Genomic DNA, 20,208 nt, shown 5'->3' with positions numbered 1-20,208 from the left:
CTATCATATGACCGCGGCTTCCCTATGCTTAAATGTTCCCTAAGGTAGGGACCAAGAATTGTGTGCCATAAGCATGGAGGTAAAGCAGGCTTTGGTAACCAAAGCTCCATTGTCAATAAGCGTTGGACGTCGCATCATAGAATTGTAGAGTTGGAAGGGACCGCGAGGGTCATTTAGTCAAAACCCCTGCAATGCAGGAACCCACAACCCTGAAATTAAGAGTTTCATACTCTGCCAGCTGAGCATACAAAGCAATTTCCACACAAGGAAAGACTTGCAAATGCGGCACTGTTTTTGTTCAGTGTTGTGCATGTGCTATGGACCCAGGAGTAGGCACTTCACTATCATTGCACATGATGACCCATGCTTTTAGCATTCCCGCTAGTTAAACTTAAAGCAATTTCTTCACTGATGTACGCAAGGAGCGTTTGTGTTTCCTCAGAACTCCAAATCCTTTTTCTAGCTTGTTTCTCATGACACTGTTCCCTCAGGGTGAGATCAGAAGCCTCAAGCTTGAATGCTGCACTCCCATTGCAGAGAACACTGAAGGACCAAACAGCGAGATTCTGCAATTACTTGAGTTGTGGCTTCTGCCCAGTTTTTGAGCACCGAAGCCCAGGGATTAACTCAAGTTCAAAGAACAATGCAGTTTCCTGATTTTGTTGCTTATGTCTCCCATGAGGGAAGTGAGCACAGGAGCTTAGGCCTGCTTTTAACCTTTTTCTGGAGATAACCTTAGTCTTCATGCCACCTTTCTGCATAATTGCACACTTGGAATACTATTTTAAAAAGGAAAAAAAACTGCTCCAAGGCTACAAGTTGGTTCCACACCCAGCTGCAAGTGGCAGTGCTGGATTTCCTGGATTCTGCATAACTTTTGTGGGGCAAGAGGGAGAAGTAGGAAAAACTGCGTCCCTTCAAAGTAGTATAAATTTGTCTGCAGTAACACCAGTGCCTAGATGTTACATTCACATAAAACGTGTACATGCTATAAAGAACTGTGGCCTCACACCAACAAATGGATATTAAATTCTTAGTGGAGAAAAGGCCTTTATTTAGTCCTCCATCAGTTTCACAAGGTGGTACCTCAATGTAACTAGTTAATACTGTTTTGTTAGCAAGAATCTTTGCAGCCTGCCACCTGTGTGTTCCTGGGCCGATTAAAATGTTAACTATTTAGATTTTGAAAACCTGGCTCTGAGTTTGAAATAACCTTTTAAAGTAAAGGTAAAGGTACCCCTGCCCGTACAGGCCAGTCTTGACAGACTCTGGTTGTGCGCCCATCTCACTCAAGAGGCCGGGGGCCAGCGCTGTCCGGAGACACTTCCGGGTCACGTGGCCAGCGTGACAAAGCCGCATCTGGCGAGCCAGCGCAGCACACGGAAACGCCGTTTACCTTCCTGCCAGTAAGCGGTCCCTATTTATCTACTTGCACCCGGGGGTGCTTTCGAACTGCTAGGTTGGCAGGCGCTGGGACCGAGCAACGGGAGCACACCCCGCCGCGGGGATTCGAACTGCCGACCTTTCGATCGGCAAGCCCTAGGCGCTGAGGCTTTCACCCACAGCGCCACCCCGTCCCTAACCTTTTAAAATATGGCCAATGTGAGCTCTATATGTTTTCCTGTCATAACATATCCACATGCCCAAACCAAGTGTCCTGATGCCCAAGGATTACATTTCACATAGGGCTCATCCAGACTACAGCTTTCCCCCAGAGAAATTGACATTTACCACTGAAACGGAACAAAATTCAGTTGGGTTTTCCACTGATTGGTATTTGCTCCAATTCAGCACTAAACAGCAGGTTTTCTCAGGTAAAGTGGCAGGGCAAATAGAAGATCGCTTGGACCTGTACCTCAAAAGCATGGGACAAGCCGAAGTGTAGACGATAATGTGTTGGCAAGCATGCATTTTTCACCATCAGTAAACTTAAATGTAAAGAACGCCCCCCCCCCCCCAGCTTGCTGTTGGGGATACCACTAGCCTCTGTGGAGTTGAAAATCTGTGCATGTTTTAAGCTGTATGTTGCTTGTGATATCTAGGGGCCCAGAGGCACAAGAAGGCTACAGTACTGCAACAAGGAAGAGATGAGAACAGATTGCAGGGATAAGGAACCAGTTGAACTAAAACTCCCATCCCTGAACACTGTCCCTGATCTGAGGTCCCAGCACAGAAATTAAGCCAAAAGGCTCTGGGTATGTTCCACTCTGCAGTAAATGGGGCAGTGGAAGGATGGCTCTATAGTGTGTTCTGTGACTTATAACAATGCAAGCATGAACCAACACTTGCTTTCCAAAGTAGTCTTATGACTCTCCTCCTTCCCTCCCTTAACTGCAAGTGGCTAAAGACCTTTCAAAGGCTATCCTGCGGCTGCAGCTAATTTTAAGAACTCTCCATGTGAATATTTACCAGCTAAGGTTAAACCTGAACCTCTCTGTACAGTGTACATAACACACGGGGCTGTGCACTAGCCAAAGAGCAGCTGCGTAACTAGATTACAGTTACTGCAATTGGACTGGTTTTCCTCTAAAAATACCACAGGTTTGCTGCTGTATTTCAGGCGTGTTTGCCATTAACTGAAAATAGTGATACACTCAACTTTCGTATCAGAGGTCAATCTCCTATGCGTGTTTGTTCTAGTAAAGTTACAAATACTGGAAGCATGGCCATGCATTTCTGGAAGAAAAATGAGTTATCCTTCACTAATCTTACCCTTCCTGTACACAGATAAAAGCTCTGTAAAACATAGCTAGAGGAACCAGTCTGTAGATCTGCCTCTTTCACAGTGGTGATGTAAATGGCTGTTCCTAGAAAGACCCAATATAACCCACTCGGCACAAAGAAAGTTTCCTGGCGAATGTTCAGGGCTACAAAAGAAGAAACTAGAATCCAGGATTCCTACCAGTAGTTGAAGTAAAAAAAGACAAGTTCAAATTGATCGAGATACCCAAGTGACCTAAACAAGATATTGGTCCCATTCCCCCACTTTTATTTAAGAAAAAAATTAAAACTGGACCAGACCTTCAGCAAGGGTTACATCTTCAAAACGAAACAGAGACCCTGTATGTGCACAGAAGGGATAGTTTTAACAAACATGGCTCATCTGGTGAGAGGAGCTGCAAGTGTCAACCCTTCTTTCTGTAAAATTATCAAAAAGGTATTTTCCCACTATCAAAATCAGGCAACAGTACTTCATCATGAAAAGCAAAGGCCTTGCTTTCATTGCTCTCTGATCAACAGGAAATGATGCCATCTATTTCCTGGGAGTGGATGAACACTACTAGAGAGTTGAATTTTACAGACAAGCTAGCAGCAGGCAGGCACATTCCTAGAGTCTCATAATCAAGAGACACAACAGGAATAATTTAACAGTACAACAGAACTTTTTGCTTTAATTTACAATAAACATGTAAGTTGTGGCAGAGACAAGCAGTCTGACGCCATTCCACAGCACTGCCCGCTGCACACAAAAAAGGCATTGCCTCAAGAAACCTCCAGGTGAGGCTATGAGCCAGGTCCCACCACAAAACTGAACAGATTGCATCAGGGCACTGAGATTGGTCTGCAGGCTCTGTCACCGATAGACCATGCTAAACTGATTCATGGAGGAAAGGGAACAGTACTCTCCCTCCTGCTGACCTGTAGCCCTTGAGCAAAGAAGAGACTGTGGTTGCTCAGTCCCTGAACAAAGGCAGTCACCTAAATGTTGCCTTCTAGTGTCGTCTGGTAGATCTCTATAGTTTCTACCAAGGGGAGGTGCTCAGTGCTTTCAATGATAGCAATAGCCTCCCCAAACTCCGTGCACATGATAATCTGGGTGGGCTGGCCAGTAGCCACGAGAGACCCTGTAGACTGGAGCGCCTCTTGACTAGAAGCCAGTTCAGTGTGAGTCTTGCGGTGACTTCGCAGGTTGGAAAGAGTCTTGAAGGTCTTGGGGCAGAGTGGGCAGGGGTGGGGGCGCTCCCCAGTGTGGATGCGCCGGTGCTCAGCAAGGTGCATGGACTGCACAAAAGACTTGCCACAGTCTGGGCAGCGGTAGGGGCGCTCACCAGTGTGAAGGCGCCGGTGTTCCCGCAGGTGGGTAGCCTGCCGGAACGCCTTACCGCACTCGGGGCAGGGGAAAGGGCGTTCCCCTGTGTGGATACGCTGGTGCAGCTGAAGCCCAGAGGCTGCCACGAAAGTCTTGGCACAAACAGAGCACTTGTGGGGGCGCAGGCCAGCGTGGCGCTGTTGGTGCCGGCTCAGCCCGCTGGGGGTGGTGAAGGCTTTCCCACAGAGTGGGCAAGGGTAAGGACGCTGGCCCGAATGTACCAGCTGGTGTAGCGCCAGCTTGGCCAATGAGCCCATGTACTTGCCACAAGACATGCAGAGGAAGGACTGCAGAGTCGCCTGGTCGCGGCGCCTAGCGCAGCGGTGCTCCTGCAACTTGGAAGCCGTAACAAAGAGAGCCCCACAATCCGGGCAACGGTGAGGCTCATGCCCAGAATGGCTGAGCCGGTGCAGTTCCAGGAGGCGACGGCGTGGGAAGGATTTGTCACATTCTAGGCAAGGAAAGGGCAAACACCCCGTATGCACGGTCCGGTGCAGAGCCAGTTGATGGGCTCGGGAGAAAGCTACTCCACAGTCTTCACAGGAGTGAGGCCCCTCTCCGTTAGGCGCCATGTGCAAGAGGCGGTGCTGGCGAAGATTAGAGGACTGGGTGAAGCGCTTATTACACACCTGGCACTGGTAGGGGCGCTCTCCAGTGTGTGTCACGTGGTGCCGCGCTAAGTTTGCCTGGGAGACAAAGGTCTTGCCACACTCAGAGCACTGAAACGGCCTTTCACCAGTGTGTGTCCGCATGTGGTTCCGCACATGCACCAGCTTCTTGAACTTTTTGCCACATGTGGGGCATTTGTGCTTGCGCTCCAGAACGTGCACCACCCGTTTGTGCCGCACCATCCGGATGTGGGTGGAGAATGCCTTTCCACACTGAGGGCACAGAAACCCAGCACTGGGCACTTCTACTGATGTCCCTGGCAGGGAGGAGGCAGCGACGGCAGGGGAAGCTGAGCCATTTACAGTTGATTCTCTGTCGCTGGGCGCTGGTTCAGGAGGTTGGCTGGGTGCCTGATCCCCAGCCCCACGAGTGGGTGGAATGCCGCTCTTGCCAGCGTGTGTGCGCCGATGGTAAAGGAACTTGGTCATGTTGCTGAAAGTCTTGCCACAGTGGCAGCGGTGCAGGGGATTGGCTGTATGGCTCTTGCGGTGCATGATCAAAGTCATCTCGGTAGAGAAGCCAAGCCCACAGTCCACGCAGAGGTAGAGTGCCTCACCTTTGTGGATGCGCATGTGCTGCTCAAGGGATGCTGCCTTTTTGAATATCTTGTTGCAGTTGGGACATTCGTACGTGCCATCGACGTGCACTCGCTGGTGAGCCAACAGCCGCTTGGCTGTTGTGAAACCACGCTGGCACTCGCCACAAAGAAACTCTTCACTGCTCCCCATGTGCTCCTGCTGGTGCCTCCGCAGCGCCTCCACTGTCCCAAAGGCCTGCTTACACTCACTGCAACAGAAGGCCTGAGCAGGTGGAGGCACAGCAGGGGGTTCTTCAGGGCATGGCAGCGGGGACACACGTTGACTGCAAATCTCCTGAGCTGCTGTTTCAGATGGCTCACTGCTCTCTTTCTCAATCTCAGTAAAGTGTTCACCCTGGTGGTCCAGCAGCTCTTCAGGAGTTGGGAAGAGGCAAGAACACTCTGAGCACTCATAGGGATGCATGAGTGGAGTTGGCTGAGGAGGTGATGGAAGTGATGCCTGAGAGGGTGGTGGGGAGGCTGGCTGGGAAGGTGGTGGAACAGATGATTGGAGAGGAGGCAAGGGAGCTGGCTGGGAGGTTGGTGGGGCTGACAGGGGGGCCTCAGGTGAAGCCTCTTGTTTCTGGTGCGTTTGGCGATGTGCTAGCCATAGGCTGGTAGAAGGAAAGAGTTCATTACACTCATTGCATTGGTAGCGGATCTGTCCACTGGTAGCTGGTGGAGGTTGAGGCCGGGTTGGCACCTCTCTGGGGTGCACTTCTTGGTGGGCTAGCAGTTCGTCAGGTGACCACAGGACACAGCCACACTCCAGGCACTGGTAGCGGTTGTCCTGCTGGGGCCCTGTGTCTACAACAGTGGCAGCAGCTTCAGGCTCATAGGGCTCACCTAGATGGCTCTGATGGTGGATCAGTACCTCCTCCAAAGTATTGTAGAGGAGTCCACACTCCGAGCACATGTACTGATGCTGGAAGAACAAAGAGGGAGGCAGTTCCTCTTCCATGGTAACTGCAAGCTTTCGCCTGCAAGGTGGAGAGAAAAACCAAGGTGAGTTAAAGAACCATGACAGATTATAAAAGAAAGAGGAAATCAGTGTTTGAACACTGTATATAAATGGATAGTTGTTTCAGCCTAAAATAAAAAAATAAAAACAGGAAAGGAATATTAATATTTGGAAGACACCATCATGTCTTAAGAAAGATAAGGGAACAACAGGAAAAGTAGATAGGAGATTAGGAGTGTGTGTGTAGTAATAATAGTGGGCATTTTGATAAGGTGTACTATTTTAATGCCTCTTGCAGGGTTGCTGGGAGGATAAAGGGAGTAAAGTCATGCATAGCACCATATGAGTTCCTATAATGGAGGTACAAAAAGAAGAACAAATGAAGAACAAAAAGAGCAGGGAGACGTCTGCTGCGGCATGCAGAAGTACCTAAACAGCAGAGACAGAGATCATACCAGGAATGGAAAAAACTGGTGTCAATCCCAGGCGATCCTGAGAGTTTTACACACAACCCTTCAGGAACTCCTTGTTCCCCTCCTTTCAGTGCCACTGCTATGGCCATTTAAAGGGGTGAAGGGGCGGCCCTGTGGGGTATTGCTGGTATGCGGGAGGGGCCTCTGGCCCTACAGATCTGTGCGGAATTCACTGCAATGCCGCCAGGAGGGAGAGGGGGCGGGGGGGCTCGGGTGGTGGGAGGAACGCCACACTCACCCGGCCCGTGGGCCTGGCCCACTCCTGCCACCGCTGCTTCCTCGCCCGCCCTCTTGCCTGCTCTCAGTCTCTCTCTCTCTCAGTCTCCTCACACAGGCCCTGCTTGGCCTAGGCTGCACCGCGCCCTCTCATTGACTCCCCCGCAAACACTGGGGAGCCAATCAGCTGCCTCGATACTAAGGGGGCGGTTCGGCTCCGGCAGCTCGGTGACGTCAAGGCCAGCCCGCCCTCAGGTGGGGCCGGCAAGCACAGGCGGGGCGAGAGGCGCCCATTCAGGAGGGAGGCAAGAGGAGCGTATTGGCGGCTCTCTAGGCCCGCCCAGTCACGAGGAGACAGTACTGCGCTTTGCCGCCCCGCCTCCCTCTTCTCCCTACGCATGTTACGTAACTCCTGTCACAGCCGCATCGACCTATCTATCCTCCCGTTCCCTCGCTTACGCAATCAGCGCCGTCTCCTTGACACCCCACGTCCCGTTTACGTAAACATAAGTCTGAGGGAGGGAGAGGCGGCGAGTAGGGGGAGCTGCGCTGCGCTTGTAGCGCAAAGCCGCCCTCAATTACTATATCACACCACCCAATCAGCTGGATTAAGCCGTCACGCAAAGAGCGCGGCGTACAGCGGCGCCGGCTGCGAGCGAGAGGAATTTATCAGGTCTGCCGTTGCTTTTGCCGCCGCCGTTGAGATTCTTCCCCCTCAAAGGAGGCTCCTCCCCCGCACGTGGGTCACGAGGACACCAGCGGGCTGTCCGCGTGAGCCGGGGGAAGGCGACGCAAGCGCCGCCACCGGCGGTTATTAGGTGGAGCGGCACGGTCTGCGCGTGCGCAGCCTGGGATTCTGCGACGCCAGGTGGGGGAGTGGAAGACGCTTGACAGCCCGGGCGCCTGCGCGACGGGTGAGGTGGGTGAAAGAACCCTCCCTGTGCTTGAGGTTCGGTTGGCGCAGGCGCAGTCGTGTCGAAGCTACCAGAAAGATCGGAACGGCGGAGCCGTCTGGCTGTATCGGCGGAGGAAGACCCGGTGAGGGGGATTTATTCGTGTGTGGGATTTATTTTTATTTTGGGGGCCGGATAGAGAAGAGGGTTTGGGATAGGAATGCCGACAGGGGAAAGGAAACGAGGCGGGTTCTGTGGTGCGGCTTTGAGGGGAAGGTGGGGGGACGGACGGCTGAGGGAGCCGTTTTTCCCTGAGGGAAACCGGGAAACGGGGCTTGGGGGGCCGGCAAGAGAATATAGGCGAGGGAGGCAGAGGAGCGTCGAAAAGGGGAACAGCTGTGAGGCAACGAGGGCGGAAAAATACTTGAAGGAGGCGGGGGGGGGAGGTGTGTATGTGAAGAGCCGGGGGGGGGGAAGAGTCTCGTCTGTGTGGTGGGGGGAGGGGAGTCCCAGAAATGCCCTCGCGAAGACGTGGAGAGGTAAAAGGACACGTAATTGCGGCGGTGGTGTGAGCAGGAGAGAGAAAAACAACAACATCGGTGGGAGGAGGGGAGGAGAAGCCACGCCCAGAGGAGCGCCACCCCCGCTCTCAGAGGGACAGTTTATGCAAATAGGGGGCGGAGCCTTGACTGAGTGGGATAGTGGGGGGAGGGGCGTTAGGATGGAGAAGGGGGGGTCACTGCGCACGCCAAGATGGGGCTGAGCCGCAGGCACGGGGCTCGTCCACACACACCTCGGGCTGGTTTGTGCTTGCCCTTGTGACAAGGGGGAGGGGAGACTGCTGCTTCCTGTGGCTGTTGCTGCCGCTGCTGCCATCTTGTGGCGCATTTTGGGCCCTGCATCCTCTGGAGGAGGCAGCCAGGGCAGCGGCCTTGAGAGAGGATTTTCTCCCCTAGATCTTTGCTCCTTCCACATTGCATGTTCCCTCTTTTGGCTGGGACTCATGGCAGAATTAGAAACGTTTTATCTGTGTTATTCTGTGTGTATTCTGCCTCTTAAGCAGCTTTTTAGGGTGGGGCAAAGTGGTATGCCCTAATCATCCCCCATTTCTCCTTTTACAGGCATTTGTGGAGCAGTGTTGGGATCCTTCCTCAAGACCTCTATTTTCCCGGCTCTCTTATAACGTATTATAATCATACACAGCCTGCCAAAACGTGTCTCTTTCCTGTGGTGTTCAGAGCACAGCACATCTGTTCTGTTCTGTTAGCTCATAACAGTAAATCCCTCTTGGGGTTAGTGTCTCCATATGGCTGACATGAGAAGGCCAATCTTTGCCCACATATGGGAGGAGGAAGAATGTCTAGAGTACTATGGGATGATTTCCCTGCATCGAATGTTTGAGGTCATTGGTTCCCAGCTTACAGAGAATGACATGGATGCACTCTCTTTCCTTCTGGATGAGACACAGCCTTGGACTCACCCGTTGGATCCTGCCCTTTGGGCTGTGGCAGCAGCAGAAGAGAGTGGTTCTGAGACTACCTCCCCTGTGCTGGAGAGCTGGAAGAGGAAAAATCAATGGCGATGTAGCTTGGGCAAGACTGATGGTAGTCTTGAAGTTGCTGCTCAGAGGCAACTGCCCAAGAATGGTGTACAACTGCTCCTGGAGCTAGAGAGGAGGGGCAAATGTGATGAAACCAACTTCGTGCAGCTTCTGCAGCTCCTGAGAGTACTGACAAGGCATGATCTGCTGCCATATGTCACTATGAAAAGGCAGCGTACAGGTACTGAGCCAGAAAAGTAGAGAGCAAGTGGGTAGTATCTGTTTTCTGAGCATAGATCGGTTGAAATTAGTGGACCCAAGTCACTCATTTCAGTGAATATACTCTGAGAAAGACTAACATTGTATACAAGCCAGTGTCATTAACTTTGACTTCCTGGCTGAATTGAGTGAAATAAAGTTCCTTCTTGAATGAATATTATCCTTGAATGAACATTATCCTAGCTTCCAACTCAGCTTTCTGGCCAGAATTTTAGCAATAGAAAGATAGGGGGGTGGATATCTTTATGGTATTATGTCTGCTATTGCTTAGCTCAGAATATTCTGATTCTAGGCACTTATGAACTGATTTGACAGGTTTGATGTTGCTTCTAGAACTGTTTTTCCCAGTTGACATAGTGTCTACCTTTTGATGTTTTTTTTTTTAAAAAAACATAGTTTCTCCTGAGAGATACACCTATGGACCATCTGTCCTTTCATCCGACCGGCAGATGGACAACTGTCTCAATTCAGCCTCTGCAGAGCCTCGAAATGATCAGTGGGAGACAGGTGTGTGAGTTGTACAGCTTGCGGGGGTGGCGGGGAGGTGTATGGTTTCATCCCTTTTGTGTAGTAAATATACAATGCCATCAGTTTTTACGTAGCTGTTTTATGTCTTGTCTGCTACAATTGTGGATACATTTTTACTAGATTATAACTTCTCCTCGATGAAAGGCAGCAATTTAAATAGTTTGCATTTGATATCAGATTATTTGGAGGAGGGGGTTTGGAGCAGTAGCTTTTCTTGCCAGAATCTGAGCTTTCCTTGCCAGGCTATGGTGTAAATAATTGCCTATGCCCGGCTTTTTCTCTCTAGGCTCCAATACGAGCAAAAGGAAGCGAGTAAGCAGAGGCCGGTCAAAGTCTACTTCCCGCAGGCGGCGGGGAGCTAAATCAACTAATGCTCCAATGCAGGAGGTCCAAACTCCCACAAAAGTCACCTGTGGTAGGTGTCAGCCTTGCATGTGCTTTTTTTCCGGGGGCGCCCTTGATTTGAACAAAGTATTTTTATAATGCCATGAAACCATTCTAAAATGCTCATTAGCAGCTTGGTTTCTGTTAAGGGTCTGATCAGTGATTCATTTTCTCTCTGGCTGGAACCAAATGGGGAAAAGGTTGGGGGGAGGAAAATATATATATGTAGCTGCAGCGCTGTCAGTTTTGTTCTATGTCAGTGAACTCGAGTTTTGGCTTGCACTATTAATTTCTGTACAAATCTGGCAATAGGACTTCATTCCAGTGCAGTTGGGGAATGGAAGCTTTGGCCCCCTCTTTGGGGTGAGGGTGGGAAGGTTCTAACCCACTCCTTGTTATGTTGTCTTCAATTCCCAGGGTGATCTGTTCGGTACCTATTTTATTGATAGTGCTCCAGAAGGTCCAGCTCTATTTATTTACTACTTCAATTACATACCCTGCCTTTCAGGCAGAATTTTCTGAGAGCAACATAAGACCAAAAAGAAAGCTTTATAAATGAGGAAAGGATGCCTTCAGACTACTAATCCCTTGGCACCAGTTGCTGGGAGGGATGTGGAGGCTGTTAATGTCAGTACACCGTTACATGTGATATGCTGGTTTTGGAAAGAGACTGGTTTAGCTACTCTGATGTTATTTTTTGTAATAACAAAACACATCATGCCCTATAACATGAGGTAGTTTCATTCATGGTAGTTGCCATTTTTCTGCTTCAGTCATCTCCAATTAAAAATAAATTCAACTTTTGTTGAAACTATATATTTCCAATTAATTCAGTGAATTCTTCAGAACAATGAGGTTCTGGAGATTTTTGATGTGTGGCACATAATTTTGTATAGAATAGCATAAAACTATTTTGAGGATTATGAAGCTAGTTATCTTCAGAAAGTACGATTCCTGATCAAGGGAGTAGTAATGAGTGCCACAGCTCCGGCACTGAATAGTATTAAGAGGTGGTCAAGCTTATGAATGACTTGTCCACATTCTTAAGTTGTTTTCAAAATTGTACATGCTCACCAGTAACATATAGCTGTAATATTTCCTGGAGAGCCTTGTAGTACATCTTTCTGTTAGACTCATCTGTTGAGTTTGCATGTTTATTTTATAGCACACTATACTACGCACTGGTTCTGTATCTGACTTTCGAAAGGGGTTAATTCTCCTGACTTGGTCTGTAATACCAACCCATCAAACTGGATTTTTCTTAAATCCCAGTTGCCTCTGAATTCATATTAAAACTCAGTTAAGTGAATTATATCCAAATGATTTTCAGTTCAGCGTTGAATGTCTATTTCTAACGCCAGCATATACCCTTTTCTAACTTAGAGCTTCAGATACATGTTGCTATACGGAGAGATGTTCTGTATAGGGAAACTGTGAAACATCGATTTGACAATACACCCACAGTGTTTACAGTTTTCTTACCCAGAAATGCATTGTGTTGCACGTAACATTTGAAGCTGCTCTCACTCAGCAGGTGGGTGCTAGGGGCTGGTGTAGGATCCCTACATAGCTCAATGTGCTATTGTCTTTGTGTCAGTGCAATGCAAATGAAACAAAAGCGAATGCACAAAAACACTTGTCTTACCATCTGACCAATTTACAGGCAATGGGTTCTAACGAAGAAGGTTCAAAAATAATACAATGAGTGTCAAAACTGCAACTTCAAGGTGCAGCTATAAGGCTTCTGCCGGGTAGGTGCAAGGATCAAACTGTAAGCTCCATTCAACACTAGATTGTTGCCTGTATACTTGATGATGTTGCCTTGCTTCACTGGGGCAGAGCTTGACCCTTGTTTTCCAGGCAGCTGCTTCTGAAATAAGCTCTGCATTTTATAACCCTTCTGAATTACACACCTAAGCTTGGGAGTTTGAAACTGATCTCCTTTTCCAGTTTGCAACCTCCTGAGCTATTTCAGCCTGCAGAAGCTAAAGCTTAGTTACTGAAAAAGAGCATACAAACCCCCAAATGATCTCTTTTTTTGTTGCTGCTTGATTTCTGCCAATTCTTTCTCAATCCACCATTTAAATTCCAGGTTACTAAGCAAAAGTTGATGATAAAGAGACTCTGTCTCTCTTGTGCACTCCTCTCACAGAATGGTCTCGCAAAGGTAAATGAATCCATGCACCCAGATTTCCACCAGTTCTATGTGAAAGCAAATCTGTGTTTAAATGTGTGCTGAGTTACCTATTTCCAGAGGAACAACAGGCAGCCCACCCTGCATGCCAGCCTCTCAAGCAGCCAGTTTGTAAAGGCATGTTGGCTATTCTCATGGTCAGTGGGGACAAGGCTGCATTGGCAGCCCTGGGATTGTAATCGTGTACAGAGCCACTCAAAACTGGCACTGTAGGGGGCATATGCTGCAAACCTCCAGCAGAGTGATATAAACAGGCTGGGGGTATTAAAGCTATGAGGACTGTGCCTCTTGTGGGACAGTCATCAGCTGATGTCTCAAGTGCCAGTCAATTAAAGGTTTTGCTCTACTATATAGAAAAGCAAATAGCTCCCATATCACGTGATCCCTTAGTTATGTTAATAGCTACTGCTGCAGATATCAGGCCATTGTGAGCTGCTATGGAATCGTCCTGGGCTCCTATTAATCCTTTTTCCTTAGGGCATAAACATTCCCTTAACTACTTTACCTGTCCTCCAGATGCTTCCATCAGTTTTCTTGGACAGTTTTTCCTCTGGCTGGTCAACATTTATCATTGATGGATGAACTGCTAACAATTAATAGTTCTAAAATCTTCCACACTTCTCACTTCAAAATCCACTTGCATTGCTTGGTTATTTCTCTCATGATAAATCTGTCAGCACAATGAATGTTAACCTGCATTGATACATGTGCCATTTGGTGGTTGTCAAGAATAAGCAAGAACATGCACCCTGTGTCCTTGCAGTGAGAATTCCCATGTTGTGTCTGGTATCTGCAGCAGTTGCTCTTTATCAACTTACCTAGAAGTGAGGCCAGGGTTTTCACACCATTTTGTGTTCTTTTGCCATATTGAATCTCAGAATGATTTCTTGATGTTGCCATGTGCTAAAAGTCTTGAACCATGTTTCTCTCGGTCCACAGTTGAAATTCATCCCTGGAAAAGCATAAGTATTGGCCCAGGCAAGCGGGCCAAGTACCAGACAGTGGCAAAAATACCCAGACAAACTAAAAAAAGCAAAAACTTAAGTGTGGCCCTCATGATTATTTCAGCTGCCTCTTCACCGCTTCTCCTATGTTAGAAGCGACCTGCATCTGGACCCTGCAGCGCTCTTGTTAAACAAGCTGTGAGGGACACTGCCTTGGACTCTGGGACTTGTTGCCTTCTGCACAATGGAGGCATTTTTGCGCGGTTAACATTGTCTGTAATGGGTTTTGCTGGCCTGTAAATATGTGTGTCAAAGGTGGGTGGGGTAATGTAGTATATGGAATTGAATTGAATTGGTACTCTATGCTGTTCCCAGTTCTTTTCTGGAAAACTGATAACTTGAGTTTTCTAATTCTAATGCTGAACACACACTAAAGGGTTGCATGGATGATGAGGTGACAGGCCTCAATCTCTGAAACCATCCTACTTTAGTGGTAATTAACTTGGAGGCGTCTTCACTCTTGTTACTGTGATTCAAACTTGGGAAAAGACATTGGCAGAAGCCTCTACAGTATGTGGCTCAGTGGCGTGTTTTGAAGCTGTCTATACTTCCAAACAGAAACCACAGTGGGATTATTTCACTGGGACTGGGGCCTGAAAGTGGAGGGTTGGGTGGGTACCATGTTGTTTGTGCTGCCTCAGTTGGTTTCATTATTGCCTATATAGGTCAAGTGTCTAATTAGATGCAGCTGCTCAGGGCTTGCATTACTACTGGCTGAGCATGGCCATGGAACAATTAACCACCTTGTACAACTGAGTTGTGCAGAAACCCTCTCCCCACAGCCTTGCAGTTGATGTGCATCCTGCTTGTTTTGAAATAAAAGCTGTGGGTCCCCCCCCCCCCCCCGTGGTCAATAATTTGAGGCTTTTATCCTGTCCTGGGGGAGGAAGAGCCCTCCAGGCACTTAAGTGAGACATAACTGACGCAAGAGGTGCCAGTATGTTGATGCCAACTCTGACAGCTGCTATCATTCTTACTTCAGAGAACTGTTTATATTGGAAAGTGGGTGGGATGGGTATTTAGATGAAATCGTATGCCAAACCATGGGTGCAAAAGTTGTATATCTTAAGCTGAGTACAGTACCAATAAAATGAAACCTCTCAGTTACTCTGCATATAGCATATTGGGTGGGAGCTTGTGGTTGGAATGTGAGAAAGGTTTCCAGTGGGTCCTACAGCTGAGCTCTTAATGTGCTGCCTTATCAAGGCAAAGCAGTTGCTGGTGTACAATGTAAAGAGAAATTGTGGACATCTGTTCCTTACTCAAGTTTTACAGTACATTGTTTATTTTGGGGTGGAAATGGCACTGCTCTTAGTATAAGCTCTAGGCTTTCTTACATGGACAATTGTCAAATTCAATTTGTTGCACAGCTCTGCTGTTGCCCATCTGGAAAGAGGGGTTCTAATTGTCATGCTGGTTGGAAACTAGCAACCGGCTACCAAAAAGCTGCCTTGTAGCTAACTCGTATGGGTGGGTGTGGGCTCCAGGCCCTACAAAGTTGCTGGTAAAGGGCTGTGACTGCACTTTGAGTTAATGCTTCTACAGGTGATGACCACAAGACACAGAGAAATTAAAGCTGACGGCCTTGTTGAGCGTATGTAATACATCACCTGCCTCATTTTTTAAAACATATCCTACTCTGTATTTGTTCCATTTCTCCCTCCCTCTTGAACCTTTTAAATTTTTGGCTACAATGCTGATAATACTTTGGGCAACTGAACAAAACACAGACCTGCCCAATGTCCATAGTTACAGCTGAACTTCAGTAATTGCTGGGGCATCTAGAGCATGGTAGTACACGTCTGTTGCAGCAAGTCACTCATGAGATGGCTAGATCTTAATTAGCTAAAATTTCAAGTTTTTCCTGCCAAAGTGTCCAGCTGGCTGTCAGTAGTTAGCTTTAGTTCAGGATCTCCCCAAGTCGTTTCCCTTCCAAGTCAAGAATGGCTCATAGCCCTTAATAAAGCAGTGGTCCGGTTTGATAATGCCGTCCCGTAACAACAAGCTATATTAACTTGGAAAAATTATTTCCAAGATTTTGGATTGAAAATGGCGGGAAGCCTTTTGAAGAATTTGCTGTTGTGGATGACTTTTCAGGATTGGTGCAGATAGCTCAACAGGAATGATTGGGGCAGTACTAGAGTAATGTTTCTGGGGTGAGAATTGAGATGTTTTTAGTAAGTGATTATTGGAGTTCAGCTGTAACTTTGTGCCAAAGGTAGACTTCAAAAACGAGAGTGAACACCCCTTGCTGGGACTGACCATCTTAAGGAACCTGAACTCTTCAGGAGTCTTAGGTGGCCTGCATCTTCAGCTTGGTTGGTATTGATGTTCAGCACCTGCTCATGGCTGTTGAACAGCCCAACCCTGGAATACTGTTGCATGTCCGTGTGTTTGTCTGCGTGCTCTGTTTGCGACCTCCAGCTCTAATGCCGCTCTTTTTCTTCCTTTCCCCTCCCTTCCTCTCTCTCTCTCTCTCTCTCTCTCTCCTGTGTGTCTTGCTCAGACATCCGGCTCCGTGTTCGTGCAGAATACTGTGAGCATGACCCTGTCTTGCGTCAGAATGTGATGTCAAACAAGCAGAACCATCTGGAGCGGCAGTTTGATGTCTTTGGGCAGTCCAACACCATCCTCAAATCCCGTGACCTGGGCTCAATAATCTGTGACATCAAGTTCTCAGAGCTGTCCTACCTTGATGCCTTCTGGAGCGACTATATGAACGGCTCACTGCTAGAGGCACTGAAAGGGGTTTTCATCACAGACTCTCTCAAAGAGGCCGTGGGCCAGGAGGCTATCCGACTGCTGGTCAATGTGGATGAAGATGATTATGAGGAGGGTCGCCGTCTGTTACTGGAAAGCGTTATTCCCCAGGCCTGGTAACTTTAGCTACTAGGAAATTTAGGTATGTTCCCTCCACTAGTATCTGTCGTCTTCACACTCTCTGAAAACTTAGCATTTCCCCCTACTTGTCAGCTGTCATCTTGCTCCATTGGCTCAGCAAGAAGATTAATTTTGCAAGTGGCGTTAGGGGCTTTTTGTCTGGGTGCTGGATGACATGAGATGTCCAGTGCTTCAATAAATTTAAGGAAGAGACTAGCTCAAGGCAGTTGAACAGTTATATTTCCAAACTACAAAACCAAAATAGAGTTACATCCTGTAATTACTAACAGAAGGTAATGTGTTTAGCATATTATCTCCATCTGTAAGTAAGCATGTATGTAGGAAACTTTCTGTATACTTCACCATATTGAAGTTTTGGGGAAAGGTCCCTGATTTGCATATAAAATAAAATGTGTGTGTGTATACACACACACACACATATACATATAAATGTAAAAATCAAATAGTTTAGCTTTGCTTTTAACTAATAAGCCAATTTTTCTGCCAGGACAATTTCAGATGTTCTGCAGTTGAACTATTTTCACAAGTGATACTGAATTACACTGCAACAATATGTGTTTGTCCTAATTTTGAGACTTGTTCAGTTTCCCAGAACCTGCTAAGGTCTTCTATTGACTGATTGGTGCAGGATAGGGTGGGAAGCCTGGGGCCCTCTAGATGTTGCTGGACTGAACCTCTCATCTTCCTCCCTGACCTTTGGCCATCCTGGCTGGGACTGATGGAAGTCCAACAACATTTGGAGTGCCACAGGCTTGCCACCACTGATATAAGGGCTAGCTCCATTGCTGCTCTTTTTCAGCAAGACTTGGGTCCTCCATATATATTTTATTTAAACATTTTTGACAGAAATTAAAATTGTGAAAGTTGAGATTGGTTTTCTTAAAGCCCTCTAACCAGAAAAAAATAACCAAAATAGAAGAGTATCAGTAGCATAAATCCCACAGGTGTCAGCAAATGAACAGAGTCCCAAAGGATCTCTGGGGGTTGGGTGGGGGACCAGCCCTCCTGGTGCCTGGATGACAACATAAATGCGCATGGAGTTGGCATCCACCCTGGTTTTCACTCTCAATCTTTTTCTTCTCCTCACAGGGCACTTCATTTTTACTCCCTGATTACCACATGGCTTACGTGAATTGGATGTAGACTTCAGGAAGGAAATTTCTTTTTAGCCAAGGAAGCTTTGTCCCGTCGCGGGGCAGGGCTGGATCTTGACAGCGATGGGACTTCAGGGAGTTAGAATTGTGCCGCAGCTGCTCTTGTATAGGTTGAAGCTTTGAAAGAGCAACTGGGAATGGTCTTAATTGACATTCAGGTGTAAGTAGGGCTTGGCTAGAGGCACCCACTCAGCGTGGATTCCTCATTTTGAAGTGAAAGGGACAGCTTTTGGAGAGCCATTTAGTCCTGATAATGAAGCAAAAAAGGGGCTTTGAAACCCTTTTGGAATAAGTTGGTATGTGCACCATGCTCACTACCAGTACTTGTGTTTTTGACCTCGTTTGCAGAGGTGGAGAGCATTCTCATTTTGCAGAGTTGCAGGTACACCTCTTAAGGCCAGTAGCAGGGCATGCTATGTTGCCTACTTTCCTAGAAAAAGAGAAATAACCTATTTTCCTTCAAATCTGAACCTATGGATAGGCTTCCATTCTTAAGTATACATCCAAGTCCCATGGCAGGAGAGCCAATGATGATAGAAGTGGAAACTTGAGTCATTTTTTGGAGGAACTTGTCAGTTCTGTGGCTATTTTGTACATAATATAAATAATAGGGTTCAAAAAAAGGTGGTGCAGCCCGTTCTGGTTGAATTTCTGAGCTGAGGACACTGCTTGACTGCAGTGGGAGGGCCAGAGGCCAGAAACATGTAATTTAAAAAGTTGTATTTTTTTATATAAAAAAAGACTTTTTTGACAAATGATTCTTAATGTATTGTATTTGCAAATGTCAATAAAGAATAGTATTTGCAACCGCTTTGATTCATATTTCAGTTTTACCAGGAGCAGAGGCTGAGACACAAGAGTCCTGGCTTACAGTCGTTTCTGTAGTGATTAAACCTTGTTCCCTGTCCAACAAGGAAAGGCAGTTAGGCTGGTATGCCTGCTGCCAAAGGGAGTTCCCGGCCACCCAAGAGTCACTGAGGTGACTAGTTTGGCAAGGGGGCAGGGCCTATACCCTTCCACACAACAGACAGGCCTATCCCAAGAGCAAGGGGAGGATGAGCAAGGACATTTAGAGTGAATACCTCCATTCTTTATTAGTGAGAAATTATGGGAGGGACATACTGTTTAGGAAGCCAAGAGCCCTTGTGTACCCCTTTGGCCAAGCTGACAAAAATTAGGTGAGTCAGTCTTGCTGAGGACCTTGTCATAGAAGCCGTAGAATCAGATTTGGAAGGCAAGCAGAGGGCCATCTAGTTCAACCCCCCCCCCCCAACGCAGGAATCCTGCCCACAGCCATCCCTGGGTGGGCTTGAACCATCAGCCGTCTGGTTAACTTGCAAGACGCACTGACCCATTGCCACTGCCTGACAATACAGACTAGAATACAGAGGATCCAGATACCGGCCACAGACTCCTATCTCTGATACATTGAAAATCATCTGTTAATGTAGCAAGTACAGCTGTCGGGCTTGGCTATCCAGATTCCAAGGGGGTGGATGCTACCAGGGAAGGCAGAATACAGTGACAATGAAGATTCTCTACTAAATGCCTTGGCATTTAGATGTCGGCCATCAGCCAAAGAAATTGAACTGGCAATAGCCCAGTACATCAGGTTTTTCTGCCTTCTGCTGTTTATGTAATGCTGAAGGCGGCGTTTCAACTGGAACTGGAGTTCTTAGCATGCTTAGCAGCCTCAAAATCAAACCTTAATACTATCCCCTGGTGTCACCCTCTTTAGGCCCCAGATCTTCCTCTCCCACTTCTTTTTAGTCAACAAACTTAATCATGTCAGTGTTTGGTTTGGTATTTTCCCTACTCCAAAACAATTCTAGACCTATAAATCATTACCAAGATTCTGCAGAGGTGTATACAGTATTTGATATGAAGACAGACAACTCCTCCCATCCACCACTTCTGCTTCTGGGAGGAGATCCCACAGCTTACGTCTTGCGCAAACAACACGCAAACAACTTGGATGTATGCCTGTCGTAATTGAGTCCTTTCAGAGGCTTCTACTCCTTTCCCTTCCCCCCACCTGATTCCATTAGGCAGGAACAGCTCTGGGCCCTTTCAGCTGCCTAAGGATGCCAGCCGCTGACACTGGTCCTAAGTGTGTTAGGCAGAACAGAGGCAAGGAATAACACAAGCATCAGCACCTTCAAGAAAAAAATAATTATGGCATGGGCTTTCACAGAGTATAGAGAGAGCTGAGCCCCTTTCTTCAGATGCATAAAGTGCCATCAGGATCTGGCTATGAGACCACAGAGAGTTGCAGAAAGGGCCTGAGCTGCTGGTCTTCCTCCAAGTTGGTGAGTCACAGACTTCCCTCTGTAACAGGGTCTGGG

The 20,208-nt window shown here is 47.6% G+C and overlaps 2 protein-coding genes and 1 long non-coding RNA gene across 5 annotated transcripts; 2 read left to right on the top strand and 1 right to left on the bottom strand.

The window, feature by feature from the left end:
• Positions 1 to 2,968: 2,968 nt before the first annotated feature.
• Positions 2,969 to 7,683, bottom strand: LOC308484098 (zinc finger protein 574-like). Of its 3 annotated transcripts, none has more exons than XM_081018656.1 (2): positions 7,446 to 7,683; positions 2,969 to 6,316 (listed from the first exon to the last, which is right to left on the bottom strand). In XM_081018656.1, exon 2 carries the CDS (start codon positions 6,295 to 6,297, stop codon positions 3,700 to 3,702), a length of 2,598 nt encoding a protein of 865 aa, XP_080874782.1. In that variant the 5' UTR covers positions 6,298 to 6,316; positions 7,446 to 7,683; the 3' UTR covers positions 2,969 to 3,699. The 3 variants fall into 3 exon arrangements, with proteins under 3 accessions (XP_080874782.1, XP_080874781.1, XP_080874780.1); XM_081018655.1 differs by lacking the exon at positions 7,446 to 7,683 and adding an exon at positions 7,009 to 7,433; XM_081018654.1 differs by lacking the exon at positions 7,446 to 7,683 and adding an exon at positions 6,753 to 6,972.
• Positions 7,684 to 7,872: 189 nt separating this feature from the next.
• DEDD2 (death effector domain containing 2) lies at positions 7,873 to 18,670 on the top strand. Its single transcript, XM_081019108.1, has 6 exons — positions 7,873 to 8,024; positions 9,001 to 9,660; positions 10,095 to 10,205; positions 10,513 to 10,641; positions 16,315 to 16,710; positions 17,799 to 18,670. The coding sequence occupies exons 2-5, from the start codon at positions 9,186 to 9,188 to the stop codon at positions 16,686 to 16,688; spliced, it is 1,089 nt and encodes a 362-aa protein (XP_080875234.1). The 5' UTR covers positions 7,873 to 8,024; positions 9,001 to 9,185; the 3' UTR covers positions 16,689 to 16,710; positions 17,799 to 18,670.
• LOC308484528 lies at positions 10,707 to 15,569 on the top strand. Its single transcript, XR_013989933.1, has 2 exons — positions 10,707 to 12,361; positions 12,703 to 15,569. It is a non-coding gene; the product is annotated as an uncharacterized lncRNA (long non-coding RNA).
• Positions 18,671 to 20,208: the final 1,538 nt, after the last annotated feature.

The sequence above is a fragment of the Podarcis pityusensis genome, assembly GCF_964106645.2.
Source record: "Podarcis pityusensis genome assembly, chromosome: 8".
Classification (NCBI taxonomy): domain Eukaryota; kingdom Metazoa; phylum Chordata; class Lepidosauria; order Squamata; family Lacertidae; genus Podarcis; species Podarcis pityusensis.
Note: the sequence above shows the minus strand (reverse complement) of the source record. Positions and strands in the feature narration are given on the sequence as shown.